Genomic DNA, 15,037 nt, shown 5'->3' on the forward strand with positions numbered 1-15,037 from the left:
GGAGGTGAAGGAGAAAGGGAGAGTAAGAAGTGGGGAAGAAGTGAAGTGTCTCCCCTTGTCCCCCCCATAGACTGGTCTCCTGAGGAGAAAAGGTAAAGTGTGTAGTTATTAACAGTTTCCAAGAGATGGTTCACAAAGTACAGAAGGTGATGGCACTGCTGAGTTCAAATTCCAGATTAGTCTCATGACCAGTAATTTTTCATATCATAAACCAGTGTTACACAGTACAGCAAAATAATAATCTTAAACCAGCCCCCAGAAATGATAAACAGCACAACAGGGAATACATACAGTAAGTAATGTGCCATCCAGCACAATTCCAAAAACAAACACCACAGACCAGAAATCAAAAACATCAACACTGTGATCAGCAACTATTAAACTGATCTAGTGTCTATAACAATTTTGTTTTAACATATTTTGGTCAGTTCTGTTGTTATCTCAACCCTTTTTGCCCCATGTTGGGTGCCAAAAGGACTGTTGTGGCTTAACCCAGCCGGCAGCTCAGCACCACACAGCTGTTTGCTTTGCCTCCCTCCCTGATCCCTGGTGGGATGGGGGAGAAAATCGGGAGGGGGGAAAAAAAAGTAAAAGCTCGTGGGTTAAGCATAAAGACAATTTAATTGGCCCGAAAAGGGAGAAAAATTATAACGATGATGATAATAAAATGTACAAAACAATGCCTCGAGAGCAGCTGATGAGGCTTGGGCAAGGCCAGGAGTAGCGGCAGGCCGTTTATAATGGCGGTTATGCCATTTAACAGTCGCTCTCTCAGGGGCAGACATGTTCTGCAGCACAGCCGGGGGTAACACGGCCTGCAGGGGGCTTCCTGCTTCGAGGCCCCTCGAGGGAGCCACCGGCCGCCCTCTTGAGAGCAGCTGGTGAGGCTTGGGAGGAGCCGGGAGCGGCAGCCCCCCTGTCCTCACACACCCGGGCAGCCCTTAGGGAGCATGGCTTTTCAGTCGGTGCATAGCGCAGTGGGGAGATGGGCTGCTGCAGCCACTTCCTGCCTTCCCTGAGGCAGACCCAACAGGCTGAAGGGACACACAGTATGGAAGATTCCCTATCCTCTCTTCACCCGGCTGATGTGCACTAGGATAAGGGGCAGTGGCAACAAGTCCCTGCTTGGGCTAGCAGGTGTGTCCCCTTAGGGCCTTCCCTGCCTTCCCAGGTGTCTGTGGGCAGTAGGTAGGAAGGTTTGCAGGTTGATCTGAATAATATTGAGGAGCAGGGCTCATTGGTGGGGCTTTAAACCTGATTTGAAGGGGGGAAAGCGATTTGCGGAAAACGGACTCCACAATCAGTAAGATTGTAAAGTAGGTATGTTTATTCAGTGCTGGGCAGCTGGGGGGTAGTCCCAACAAAGTCGTGCGCACCTGATGCGGCAACTTGCCTTGGTTATATGCAGTAAAGAGTTACACATGCATGAAGTTTCACAATACACCTATACAAATTCATAACCTGTCCCCACTTCGTATTAAAATTAGTTCCAAGGAGTCATTCCCATAAGCTCCTCCCATCTGTGCTTGCACAGTGTATTCTGGTGGTGGTCGTCGGGGGTCATGGGGATGAAGATTGCTGACTCTTCCTCGTCACTGCTAGTTGACCTCTTGTCTTTGCACAGACTCAGTTGCTCCTTGGCTCTTGCCCATCTGCAGGACCAATTTCTACCAGCTTCTTAAGATAGGCTCACACTCTTATTAGGAGACTGACCTTGGTAAGGGGCCCAAGGCTTCTTGCTTTAGTTAATTTGCACAACGCACCATAGTTAGCAAAGACACTAAGTAGCATCCTAGTTTAATGCCGTTAGCGCTCTATCTCTACTTGATAAGATTCTCCTAACTCCCTCTCTCAAAAGGATAAAACCAGGCTTGACAGAGACAAGATTGGATTGGTATGATAATGGTTATGGGATGGTGTGTTGGCAAGGTCCACCTGTCTGCCATTCCAGTTGAGGTGGGGGATGGAGAGCCACGTGGCAGCAGAGGCACAAGGGACATTGTCAGATTAGAAGTCACAAAAGTGCTTGGGAATGGTCATGCAGGAATTAGGGTTCTTTCCCAAAAAAGGTGATGGGATTGCTAGCCCAGCTGAAGTGCATCTACAGTAATGCACACACTCTGGGCAACAGACAGAAGGAGCTGGAAGCCATTATGCAGCAGGAGGGCTATGACACTTTTGCCATCACAGAACCACGGTGGGATGGCTTGCATGACTGGAGTACTGCAATAGCTGGCTACAGACTCTTCAGAAGGGACAGGCTAGGAAAGAAAGGCAATGGGGTAGCCCTGTATGCTAGGGAGTGTTTCGATTATCTAGAGCTTAACAATGACAATGACAGGGTTGAGTGTTAATGGGTAAGAATCAGGGGGAAGGCCAGTGAGGCAGATATCATGGTGGGAGTCTGTTATAGACAGCCCAACCAGGCTAAAGAGGCAGACAAAATGTTCTATAAGCAGCTTGGAGATGTCTTCCAATCGCTAGCCCTTGTTCTTGTGGGGGACTTCAACTTAACAGGTATCTGCTGGAAATACAACAGTGGGGAGGAAAACAGTTTAGGAAGTTCCTAGAGTGTGTGGAAGGTAACTTCCTGACACGGCTGGTGAGTGAGCCAACTAGGGACAGTACCCTTCTGGACCTTTTGCTTGTGAACAGAGAAGGACTTGTGGGTGATGTGAAGGTGTGAGTCTGTCTTGGGCATAGTGGTCATGAATTAATGATTTTTTGATTCTTGGAAAAGTAGGGAGGTGGATTAGCAGAACTGCCACCTGCTAAACCACTTAGACATATGCAAGTCTATTGGGCCAGGTGGGATCCACTTAAGGATACTGAGGGAGCTGGTTCACCAAACCAATTTTCATCATTTATCAGCAGGAGAGGTCCCAGCTGACCAGCGGCTAACAAATTTGACACCCATCTACAAGAAGGGCTGGAAGGAGGATCCGGGAAGCTACAGACCTGACAGTCTGACCTCGGAGCTGGGGAAGCTCATGGAGCAGATTAACTTGGGTGCTGTCATGCAGCACTGACAGGACAACCAGGCGATCAGGCCCAGTCACCATGGGTTTATGAAAGGCAGATCCTGCCTGATGATCCTGATCTCCTTCTACAACAAGGTGACACATTTGGTGGATGAGGGAAAAGCTGTGGATGTGGTCTACCTTGACTTCAGTAAGGCTTTTGACACCATTTCCCACAGCATTCTCCTGGAGAAACTCGCTGCTCAAGGCCTGGATGGGTGTACACTTCGTTCAATTAAAAACTGGCTGGGTGGCTGGGCCCAAAGAGTCATGGTGAATGGAGTTAAATGCAGTTGGAGGCCGGTCACTAGTGGTGTCTCCCAGGGCTCAGTACTGGGTCCAGTTCTCTTCAATGTGTTTATTAATAATCTGGACAAGGGAATAGAGGACACCCTCAGTAAGTTTGCAGACGACACCAAGTTGGGAGTGAGTATTGATCTGCTCGAGGGTAGGAGGGCTCAAGAGAGATGTGGATAGGCTGGACTAATGGGTCGAGGCCAACTGTATGAGGTTCAGCAAGACTAAGTGCCGGGTCCTGCACTTGGGGCACAACAACCCCATGCAATGCTTCAGGCTGGGGGAAGAGTGGCTAGAAACCTGCTCAGCGGAAAGTACCCTGGGGGTAATGGTTGATAGGCAGCTGAATATGAGCCAGCAGTGTGCTCAAGGTGACCAAGAAGGCCAACAGCATCCTGGCTTGTATCAGAAATAGCGTGGCTAACAGGACTAGGGAAGTAATTGTCCCTCTGTACTCATCTCTGTTGAGGCCGCTCCTCGAATACTGTGTTCAGTTTGGGGTCCCTCACTACAAGAAGGGCATCAAGGTGCTGGAGAATGTCCAAAGGATGGCAACAAAGCTGGTGAAGGGTCTAGAGAACGAGTCTCATGAGAAATGGCTGAGGGAGCTGGGGTTGCTGTGGCCTGGAGAAAAGGAGGCTCAACTTATTACTCCCTAGAATCACCTTTTAGGAGGCTCTAGGGAGGTGAGGATTGGTCTCTTCAAAAAACATGTAGATGTAGAGCTTAGTGACATAGTTTAATGGTCGACTTGGCAGTTGTGAGACACAAAGTTGTGTTTTAGCAGTGGAAAATTCCACTAGCCTTGCATATTCAAAAGTGATTGTGCAGGCATGACAGCGGCATAGCAATGGGGAGTATGATAAGCAGATAAGGGGAAGGTCCCACTGCCCAAAAATAAAGAGGATGGCTAAGAAAAACAGGACAAGCAGTGCGAAATCAGTAAAAGCAAAAAATCACAGGCCATCTAGTCATGAGAGAAGAAAAAAAACAAAAAGAAAAGGAGAAATTAACGGTTGGTCAAATAAAATTGTACATATATGGTATAGTAATAAGCATTGAGTAGTTCTTGAACCTGTAGTACTCAGCCAGTGAGGAAAGAGGGGAGGAATTATGCGTTGGGTAATAGGGAGTATAAGGTTACGATATACTTTTGCTGTGCACTCCTGCTTGCAGGACGTCTGCCATTGCAGTCGCGAACAAAAATGCTACTTCACTGAGATCCTCGCCTGAGCTTGTGTTACTGGCTACATATTGCTTCTCACAGTAGTGCTAGGTTAAAGGTTGGACTAGATAATCTTAAAGGTCTTTTCCAACCTAAATGAATCTGTGATTCTTTTCTATGATTCTGTGATGCACAGTGCAGTTGCTTGCCACTCACTGACTGATGCTCAACCCATATCCGAGCAGCGGTCTCCCCCCACTCCGGCCAGCCACTCCATATTAATTGTTCAGCATGGAGTCATATAGTACACCTTTGCCCAGTTGGGGTCAGCTGTCCTGGTTCTGTCCCCTCCCAGCTTGTAGTGCACCCCAAGCCTGGCAGGTGGTCTGAGAAGCTGGAAAGTCCTTGGCTCAGAGTAAGCACTGCTCTGCAACAACTAAAACATTGGTTTGTTATCAGCATTATTCTCATCCTCAATCCAAAACACAGCACCATACCAGCTACTGTGAAGAAAATTAACTCTATCCTAGGTGAAACCAGGACTAGGGGGAATGAAGGAGTGTGCCTAGCTCGCTTCTGCTCTACAGAAGGAGATGGAGGTGGCAGAAAAATATATGGGCACACTTCCAGAGACTGGTGTGCTTTGCACGGACAGATGGAGTCCGATAGCATGATGCAGCAAGAAGGGGGCTGCCCCATAGGGAAGGACAAGCTGGGAGCTAAGACAGACCCTTCTGCTTAGCCACATCTGAAACTGAACTGTGTGCCCTCAGATCTGCTGCTCTCCTCCTGCACACTTGCAGGATCTCAGTTCCTCTCTGTAGCCATCCAGCAGCTCCATCCTCATCTGTTCCCTCCCCAAACAGCTCCTTTCCTCTCTGTGTGTCCTTATGTCAGTTCAGTTCCCATCTGCCCAGCTGTAGAGCAGACCTACACCTGTACTTGAACTCCGATCAACCCTGTGCCCCCACGTGCACCCTCCAGTCAGCTCTGTTCCCCTCAGCAGCACTGCTGCAGCTCTGTGCCCACCGCGCAGGAGGGGAGCAGCTCTGGTCCCTGCCACAGGAGCACTTCCCTCCCTGGGTGCTGTCACTGTCCTGGCCGTCCCTGGCTGACGCACTTCCCGCAGGACTGCTCTCCCCAGACAAGGGCCAGTGCGTGCCTCTACCACACGATGGCAAGCAGAGACAGTGAAACGTCCCCAGCAGCAGGGCTGGAGCGGGCGGCGCTGGAAGGGGAAGGCGATTCTTGGCAGAGGAGCAGGGCTCCCCATCTCTCCTGCCTGGACCCCCCTGTGCTGGGGAAGACGGAGGAGCTGAGCCTTGCCACGCAGGTGATGTGCCGGACATGTTGTGCGCAGCCTCATGAGCTCCCATCCATGTGGCACAGTGGGTGCACGTCCCTGTGTCAGGATGGTTGTTCTCAGGCTGTAAAAATTCAACCAGTACGAATGCTAGCAACTGCAGCTGGGACAGAGCAATGCTGGACGCATGTGCACAGAGGGAGACGAGCGGCTGGAGAACAGCTCTGCAGAAAGGGACCTGGGGGAACTGGTCACCAGCGGGTGCAACATGAGCCAGCAGTTTGCCCTGGCAGCTGGGGCATTTCAAAACTGCCTTTTGGGGCATTCGACATAAAATAGCCAGCTGGTAAAATACGTGATTCTCCTGTTCTGCTTAGTGTTGGTGTGGCCCCACCTTGAATATGGTGTGCAGTTCTGAGCTCCACAATCTAAAAAGGAAAATAAAACATCTGAATGCGTCCAGAAGAGGGCAACAAAGCTGGTAAAAAAGGACTGGGAGGCATGTCCTGTGAGGAGAGGCTGAGGACATTTGGGTTGTTGTCTAGTTCAGAGAAAAGAAGGCTAAGAGGCAAGCTCGTTGCTCTCCACAGCCTCCTGAGGAGTGGAAATAGAGAGGGAAGTTTTTCAGCTCCACCATCTCACAGTCACTGCAGACAAGGCCGCCTAAAGCCTTGGCTTCTCTATTGCGTGGAGAAGGAAGATATCAACGCAGGCCAGGAGCCTCCTGGATTGCATATGCCCTGCTGTGTTGTCCCCCCAGCAGACAATCAGGATGGTCGAAGGCCCCGGTGAGGACCAGTGCCTGCAAACAGGCTCCTATCTGTCTGTAGAAGGCCTCATTTACTTGTTCTCCCTGGTCAAGTGGCCTGCACCCACTCTAATGTCACCTTTCCCTGTCCTCCCTTTCATCCTAAGCCATAAACTCTCAGCCAGCTCCTCAGCCATTCCAGACAGAGCTCCACACACTCCATCTGCTTGCTCCCATGAAGGGCAACACCCCCTCCTCATCTTGCCAGCGTGTCCTTCCTAAAGAGCCGCTATGCCTCCAGTGCAATGCTAACGCACTGGAATAACAATTTCTTTGAGTGACAGCAAAAAGGGGGGTTGCACCCCTCACAAATCGTAGAATCATAGAATCATGAAGGCTGGAAAAGACCTCCAAGATCATCTGGTCCAACCATCACTCAGCTTGGTGTTGTCTGCCCTCTTGCAGAGGGCGCGCTCAATCCCACTGCTCATGTCACCGACAGAGATGTTAAATAATAGCGGTCCCAGTACAGACCCCTCGAGGACACCACTCGTCACTGGTCTCCACCTGGGCATCACAGTTGCTGTTGACCATCCATCCAGTTCCTTATGCCCTGGAAATCCAGACACAGAGGTGTACGGGTCTGGGCACTCAGACGTTGTCACCACAAGTTTGGTGACCCAGCCCCGCAGGCCCCTTCCCACCCACCGCTTGGTGGGCCTGTGACAAGGGGCTGCTGATGGGCAGTTCAGAGAGCTGGGGCACTGGGAAGCCGTGCGGGGTGGGTGGTGGGAGGACTGGAGGGGCTGCGGAGGCTGGAGGCTACGAGGGGCCAGGCTGGCAGGAAGGCCCTCAGAGCCAGGCTGGTGGGAAGCCCTGAGGGGATGGGGTGGCAGGAGGGGTCTGAGGGGCGAGGCAGGTGGCAGCGTGTCACGGGGCCCTTTGTGACCTGCCGTGATGCGGGCTCTGTCCAGACAATGGGCGTGCAGCAACGGGTCACGGGGCCCTTTGTGACCTCTGTGATATAAGTGCTGCTGGCAGCGTGGTTTCCCCACATTGCCTGGAGGACGAGACGGGACAGGACGGGAAGGAGTGGAGCTGCAGGGAGTCCCTGCAGAGCCACCCCATTCCTACTGCCCGTGTCTTTGGTGCTTCCTGGAAGCGTTTCCCATCCCTGTGGTGGGAGCCCTTGAGGCCAGACCTCAGCAGCATGGCGGGGAGACACCCCAGCATGCCCAAGAAGGCCTGGATGGAGGAGGAGGACAAGGTTAATGCCAGCCCAGCGCAGCAGCCTGATGAGCTGACCGAGGTGCAGGTGCTGCAGGCAGGTGAGTGGCCAAGCTGGGCTGAAGGGCTGGCAGCTGCAAGCTGCCTCTGCCCCTTCCCGTCCTCACAGGAGCTGCTGTCCCATGTGGCATCCCCAGGGGCAAGGGGCGAGGGGAACCGTCCGACTCCATGGGATGAGCAGGGAGAGGCAGGACGAAGCAGGGCATGGGCAGCCATCCTGTGGGTACAGACCTCTCCTGCCCAATGGCAGCAAGCACCTTGTGGGGCGCAGGGCTCTCCCCCCTTAACATGCCCCATCTGCTGGGGAACACCTGGCTCCGACGCATGCACAAGAGAGATTGGGCTCAGTGCCCCCGCTAGTTCCTGGCTCGGGGATCACCCTGCCCGGGCAGTGTGGTCTTGGCTGTGTCCTCCAGCCTCTCCCACAGACCCTCAGCTCTGTCTGTGCTTGGTCTTCACCAAATCCAGGCTGGGACCAGACAGAACAGGAGCAGCAGCAGCAGCAGGACAGGGACCAGAAGCAGGAGCAGGAGGCCATTGCAGTCAAGCTGGATGAGCGTGTAGTAGGCAGGGTCGTCCTTTCAAAACATGTAAGTATCCGGCTGGTGGGACTCAAGCCCTTGGGGGATCGTGTGCCCCGCTTGAAGCTCTGTCGTTGGGCATGTGACACCCTTTTTGGCCAGCACTGAGTGGTGGGAAGAGAAGCACTTGTCAGTGGACCCCGGGAAAGGGATTGCTCTGGCAGCAGCCCCACTCTCAGACATTTCTCCTCCAGGCACCGAACATCTTGAAGAGCATCTACCAGTGGCTCGTGTCCAACACAGAAGAGTCTGCCCAGCACCGTCTGGACAAGAGCCTTCTGGCGCTGGCCGAGGAGCACCCTCATGACGTGGTGGTGACCCTGCTGCGCTGCTCCCCATCGTGTGACAGGTATGGGGCCCGCCTGCCCTGATGGCTCGGGGCCCGCCAGCCTTTCGAGCCCATCCAGCGCCAGCTGCCAGCTGGCGATTTTCAGGATGCCCTGCAGGGGCCGAGCTCTCCATCGCCCCATTTCCCAGCCCTGCCACATCAGCCCCAGAGCCTGCCACCACAATCCCTCCCCGCCCCACAGCGGACCGCACCTCGGCTGCCTGCAGCCTGCAGGGCCGGGCCTGCCGGGTGCTGCCTGTGAGGGGCAGGGGGCAGAGGCAGGACTGGTGGCCAGCCCGGGCCCCTCCACGGTTGCCCAGGCCTTGGTGCTGTGGCCGAGGCCCCTCCTGACTGAGCTCTCTGGACCTCCAGAGCTGCCGCGACCATGTGGAGGCTGATGACCTCCTCAGCCCGGACTGCAAGGAAGGTGATGGCAGAGCTGTGCTGCGTGCTGAAGGACTGGCCCCTTCACAGGACGTCCACCTCTGACGGGGACAACACGGATGTCTTCGTCCTGGCCGTGAGTTTCTGAACAAGGCCTCTCTTCCCCCAGGGACTGCATCTCGGGGCAGCTATCCATCCTCCCCTGTCACTACATCTCCCTGCCTCAGGCGGTGGGCTGCAAATCTGGCTTAGGGGCAGGTTTAGGGGACAGGGCAGGGCCAAGGCACAGCCCAGCAGGCTGCAGGGGCTGGGACAGAGAACCCAGGCTGGCTGCAGGACACAGGAGACTCAGCCAGGGCACATTCCCACCGCCCCAGGGAGGCTGCTTGTGGCACAAAGAAGAGCTGAGCCCAAAGAGCTTTGGTGGCTGAGCTCTGGCTGGGAGCCAGGCCGGGTGCTCTGCCTGCATCTCCCGTGGCCCACGTCTGCACCCGAGCCTCAGCCTCCCACGCTGGGGCCATGCCACAGGGATGTCTCAGCAGTGAGTGCCATCTCTGGGTCTTTTTTGCAGGCAACCAAGGTGCTGCGGGAGATCCTCCAGCCAACCATTTACTCAGTGGAGGTGGAGGCGCATTTCCCCCTACTCCTGCTGGTGTTGCTCTTCCAAATCTCCACAAGCGCACAGCAGACACCAGAAGAGGTGGAGACGCTCTGCAGGGAATGGCAGCAGGAGGAGAGCATTCCCACCAGCCCCAGCAGGTGCTCTGTCCCACTCCTCCCACCCTTCCCGTGGTCCTGGAGCCTGGGCCAGGGATCCCAGTGTGACCTGGGCTTTGCTCTGCCTGCAGGTTTGCGGTGCTGACTCTGAAAGCACTGCTATGCCGTCTTGGGTATGACATGCTGGTGCTTGAATTAGAAAAGAAGAATGCCTGGGAGACACTAGTCAACGCTGAGAGCCACCACTGGGCAGTGGGTCAGCTGGCCAGGTGAGGGCACCCTGCTCCCTTCTCCCCCCGGCATTTCTCCCTTGCAGACGGGGAGCCCCATCCGATCCCCTTGGTGGCGGCTGGCAGGGGCCCCATTTCTCAAAGAAAGGGGCTGCAGCCTTGGCTCTTGCGAGCAGAAGGGCAAAGCCTGAGAGAGGGTGGCTGCACGAGAGCAGTCCCCTGCCACAGTGCCGGCCTCCCCTCCCAAGGGCAGCCCCCCGGGGCAGGGCAGGAAGCACTGAGCGACACCGGCAGAGCCCGGGGCACATGAATCGCCCGTGGGCAAGAATGAGGTCTCCTCAGAAGGGGCAGGAAGCCTGCAGGGCAGGAAGCCCATTGTGCACCCAAGGTGCCCGCTGCTCTGGGGCGCTGGCTTTCTCCCTGCAAGGAGAGGTGGCGGAAGACCACGTCTCTGTGAGCATTAAATGCTGGTGGCTGCTGGAGCAGAGCCGAGGGGGCCCTGGCCTGGCCTGTGGTGTAACGGCTGGATGAGGGGGGCAGTCAGACCCAGGAGCATTTCACTCATCCTGCTCAGGACTTACCCTGTCTTCTTCCTTCTGCCAGGGTGATGAGACATATCGCACGAAAAGAGCGTCAACAGATTGTGCTATGTCTGGAAAAGTGGCTCAGGAGGAACGAGCCATGCTGGGAGGTCCCCGCCATGGCCTTCCTGGTCGAGGTGAGCCTGATGGCAAGCGGTGCCTGTCTGAGCTGCCTCTCGCCACGCCACCCTCTTGTGGCCACAGCTGTGGGGAGAGGCCAGCCGGTGGAGCTGGGGCGGGGGTGGGCCCCAGTTCATCCCCTTGGCACATGCTGCCAGAGTGACACTTGGCTACAGTTTTTCGTGCCTCCCTTGGGCAAGGTCTCTCTGTGCAATTGTTCCTCAGAGGCTGGGGTATCCCCGGCTGCTGGGGGCCGGGAGGAGCGGTCGAACACTGCCACACACGGGGCAAGGAGCCCAGGGGCTCTGCACATCCGCTGCTGCCTTTGGGCTCAGCTGCCTGCGCTGGTGCCTGATCCCTGCACTGGTGGATGTATCCAGCCCTCCATGGTGCGGTGTGTCCTGCTGGCCATTTCCACCTTTCACTGATGCGTATTTTTCAGATGCTGGCCTTTGATGACCTCAGAGCAGTGTCTGTCCGAGTCCTGAAGCTCTTCGCAAGATACCTGAGGAGTCAGTGCACGGTGATGCGTCAGCTGGTGCTCAGGGGCCTCGCGACGCTCAGCAGAAGACCTCGTACAGTAAGCAGGGTTCAGCTGGCTGAAGCCATATTGGTGATGTGGCTCCGGGCCAGGGATGCTGGCTAACACCATTGCTTGGATTTTGCTGGGCATTAGGCACTGTGGGAGCTGCTTCCACCTCTCGTGCCTCCACATGCATCTGTCCAAGTTCCTTGGGGCAGGACTTTGACTTCTAGGCCCCAAGGCAGCGGTGTGGGTTCTAACAGCCTGAGCATGTTTGCCTGTGCAGCCTTCTGTGGTTTCCCAACATGGTGTTGTTACTCCACACAGGCAAGAAAAATGGCGTTCCTGCTGCCGGAGATCATGAAGCTACTGCCAGAAGTGGAAGGGGATATGGTTCTAAACACCCTGATTGTGCTCATCAGAGTGTTCAAGGAGCTGGACGTCCACATGGCCAGCCCCATCGCTCTGCAGCTGGCAGAGAGGCTCCCAACGTTCTTTGACAACGTAAGGCTGAGGGCACAGGGCCCAGCTGGGGTCTCCAAGGGGCGGTGCCTTTCCTGATGGATGTTGGGTGCTGTCAGGAAGCATTGTGCCCTGTGAATTTTCGGACCCTTGCCCAGGTGGGCCTGGAGCAGCTGGTGCTGAGGTCTTTTCTTCTTCCTTCCCACCAGGAATCCAGCTACACGCAGCTGCTCTCCATCCACTTCTTCAGAGATGTGATGAACTTAGTAGCAGGAAGTGGAAAAGAGCAGCTGAAGAGACACATGCGCCAGAGCGTGATCCCACTGTTCTTCCACTTGCACGATGAGAACCAGCAAGTGGCCAAGGTTGGCTTCTCTAACCAGCGTGGTCATTTGGGGAGGGCAATGTTGACACCCCGGGGTGGGACTGAGCACCCACAGCAAGGGGCGCTGGAGGGACGGAGCCGTGGGGTCTGCTGCCATCCCTGCTCCCTGCATCCAGCCCTCTGCAGGGCGGCTGCCTGCAGCCCCACAGCTGGCGATGGCTGAAAAGGTGGGCACGGCCATTTCCCAGAGCTGCTCTGCCTGCTCGGCAGTGCTCGGCAGCGGTGCGCGGCCACGCAGGCCAACGCTCTGCAAGTCCCACAGGCTTCCCAGCTATGCCCGCAGGAACCTGAAGCTCTGGGCTTGGACCGCCGGTCCCCTCCGCCCCTGTGCTATGCCCAGGTGCCCCGCAGATGTCCGGGCTTGGGCCTGCCCCAGCTCCCTCGGGCACCACACCGCGGAGCAGACGCCTGCTCCCTGTGGTCACCCTGCCCCACACAGCGCCCTGGGCCATGCAGAGGCGTGCAGCCCCTGCAGCCTTGCCAAGGTGCTGGGGACACAGGTCCCTTGAGAGTTGGTGGTGGCATTTCAAATTCTCTCCTGCTCTTCAGGCCGCTGAGGAAGCCCTTCTCAATGCTGCCAATTTCCTGAAGAGGAAGCAGCTCGCGAACCTGCTGGAGACACAGCAAAAATGGAGACTCAGCGAGTGCCTGGTAAGGACAGCTCTGAAGCCCCAGACCGGGACTGGACAAGCGCACAGCGCCCCAGTGCATGGGGCAGGCAGCTGTCCGAGGGGGACGGTCTGCACCAGCCCCATGCCCTTGTGCTCTCCCTTGTGCAGCTGGACGACGACAGGCGGCGAACGGATGGGTACCTGCGCCAGAGCCTGCCTTACCTGCAGAGCCCGCAGCAGCCCTTGCGACTGGAGGCGGTCAGGTTCATAGGTGAGCCAGAGCCCCGGGGTCCCTCTGTGCCCGAGGGGAGGAGGGCAGGTGGCCCGGCCGGCAGGGCCACTGGGGGGGGTTGTGCTGCTGGGAAGGGCTGGCGGGCAGGGTTTGTGACAGACTGTGTGTGCCTAGGGCTCATTGCGAGGCAAATGGATTGGCACGAGGAGGAGCTCCCCATCATCTACGAAGGTGAGTGAGGGCAGTGGGGTATCGGCGGAGGCTGGTGGGGAGGGGGAAAGACCCTGGGCTGGGAGCTCCAGCCCCTGCCCTGGCGCGGAGGGCTCTGCTGCTTGTGCGGGAGAGGGGCGGTGTGGGCAGAGGGGAGAGAGATTTCAGGGGCTTGTTTGGGGCCAGCCCCCTCCTGCTGGTCTCATTGCCCCCTGCTCCTGCCTGACCACAGGAAGAGCTGGGTGGCGCTGGCCACAGCAGGAGCTGTTAGAATCATAAAATCAGAGAGTCGTAGAATGGTTTGGGTTGGAAGGGAGCTATAACGTCATCGAATTCCAACCTGTCTGCCATGGTCAGGGATGCGTCCCACTAGACCAGGTTGCTGAAAGCCCCGTCCAACCTTGCTTGAATACTTCCAGGGATGGGGCCCTTCCTGGGGTCCCCGCAGACAAAGGCTCTGACCTTGCCTCTGTTCCTCTCTCTCACAGCCATTCAAGGCATGACGGATGACGTCAGTTCCTCTGTCTCTTCGCTGGCAACTCAGACTCTCTTCATTATACAAGCTGCAGTGAGCTTGTCATGCACTGTACCTGGAGTACGAGGGCTGAGCTACCGGCTCCGGAAGGCGTGGAAGACGAAGTGCTCTGCACTGTCCTTCCTGTGCTCCTGTTGCCGTGCGTAGAAATGACGGCAGGCATCCTGCGTGCTGGGGCCACCTGACAGTGTGTGGAAGGCTGGGTGGCCCCTGGATTCTCCCAGCACGTGGCACATCTCCAGCCTTCAGGACCTTCCTGTCCCCTTCGCTTGCTCCCAGATCACCCTTCTGCTTGGCCCTCCCCAAATAAGCAGTCCTGCTTCTTCACCTTGTCTGCGTGTCTTTCCTTTGTGGCAATGAAATCGTGGAAGACTTGGGCCCTGAAGTGACTGGGAACCTCCAGAGAATGGCTGCCTGTGGAACTTACTGAGACTAAACACCTTGCCCCAGTTACGCCTGGGGAAGGAGTTCAAGCATATTGGTGTATCAATGATGTGCTAATTGGTGGCCTCAGCGTCTAGTGTCTCTGTGGTGGGGCAGACTCAAAAGGATATAGTTGCCCGTCTTGATTGCCCGTTGATTGCCCAACTTAGTTGCCCGTTGCCCTAAGTTTAGGGCTCCAAACTCCAGCAGAAAAGATAAAACTCCCAGGCCACCATGCCACCCACGGGCTCTCAACTCACATGTGGCAGCACGGACCCAAAGGTCCCACTCGCCCCAAGCAATTTTATTCCCAAAGTTTCAAGGATGCCGAGAAGCCCTACTCTACCTGGGAAAAGGGCCTTTTTATAATCCATCCAGCTTTACAGGAGGGTGGCAGAATTATAAACCAACAGTCAATCATGCTGCAAGGGCCTTCCAAAGTGCTAAAGTAACCGGTAACTGCCGGAACCCCACCCCCTGCCGCAGGGGCACAAAGGGAAACCCTTAGAAAACGGTATGCGCAAAGAGCTCACTATGGGCATACCCATAAAATAGAGGAGGGCACACCTAACGTTCTTCCCATACACTAACCAGTAGACGTTAAACCAGATGAGAAGCCCCCTTCCTCCCCGAGTAAACACGCTCCTCCCCGGTTTGAGCCCGATTTAAGGAGCGTGTGGTTCACACAAAAAGCATTGTGGTTCAGCAAAAGTCCGTGTAACCACTGCTCAGCAACAACTAAAACATTGGTGTGTTATCAGCATTATTTTCATTCTAAATCCAAAACACAGCACTATACCAGCTACCGTGAAGAAAATTAACTCTGTCCCAGCCAAAACCAGGACAGGAGTAAATAGGGCCGAGGGACAAATATCAGTCACAATTCAGGGTGGAC

At 55.6% G+C, this 15,037-nt stretch overlaps 1 protein-coding gene across 1 annotated transcript; it reads left to right on the plus strand.

Moving 5' to 3' along the window:
* Positions 1 to 3,897: 3,897 nt before the first annotated feature.
* LOC308198337 (maestro heat-like repeat-containing protein family member 7) lies at positions 3,898 to 14,541 on the plus strand. Its single transcript, XM_080600571.1, has 10 exons — positions 3,898 to 5,815; positions 8,289 to 10,099; positions 10,664 to 10,778; positions 11,204 to 11,341; positions 11,612 to 11,788; positions 11,956 to 12,111; positions 12,681 to 12,782; positions 12,911 to 13,013; positions 13,149 to 13,205; positions 13,673 to 14,541. Exons 2-10 carry the CDS (start codon positions 10,011 to 10,013, stop codon positions 13,864 to 13,866), a joined length of 1,131 nt encoding a protein of 376 aa, XP_080456697.1. The 5' UTR covers positions 3,898 to 5,815; positions 8,289 to 10,010; the 3' UTR covers positions 13,867 to 14,541.
* The last annotated feature ends 496 nt before the right edge of the window (positions 14,542 to 15,037 follow it).

The sequence above is a fragment of the Anser brachyrhynchus genome (assembly GCF_964034855.1).
Source record: "Anser brachyrhynchus genome assembly, chromosome: 7".
In the NCBI taxonomy this organism is placed as follows: domain Eukaryota; kingdom Metazoa; phylum Chordata; class Aves; order Anseriformes; family Anatidae; genus Anser; species Anser brachyrhynchus.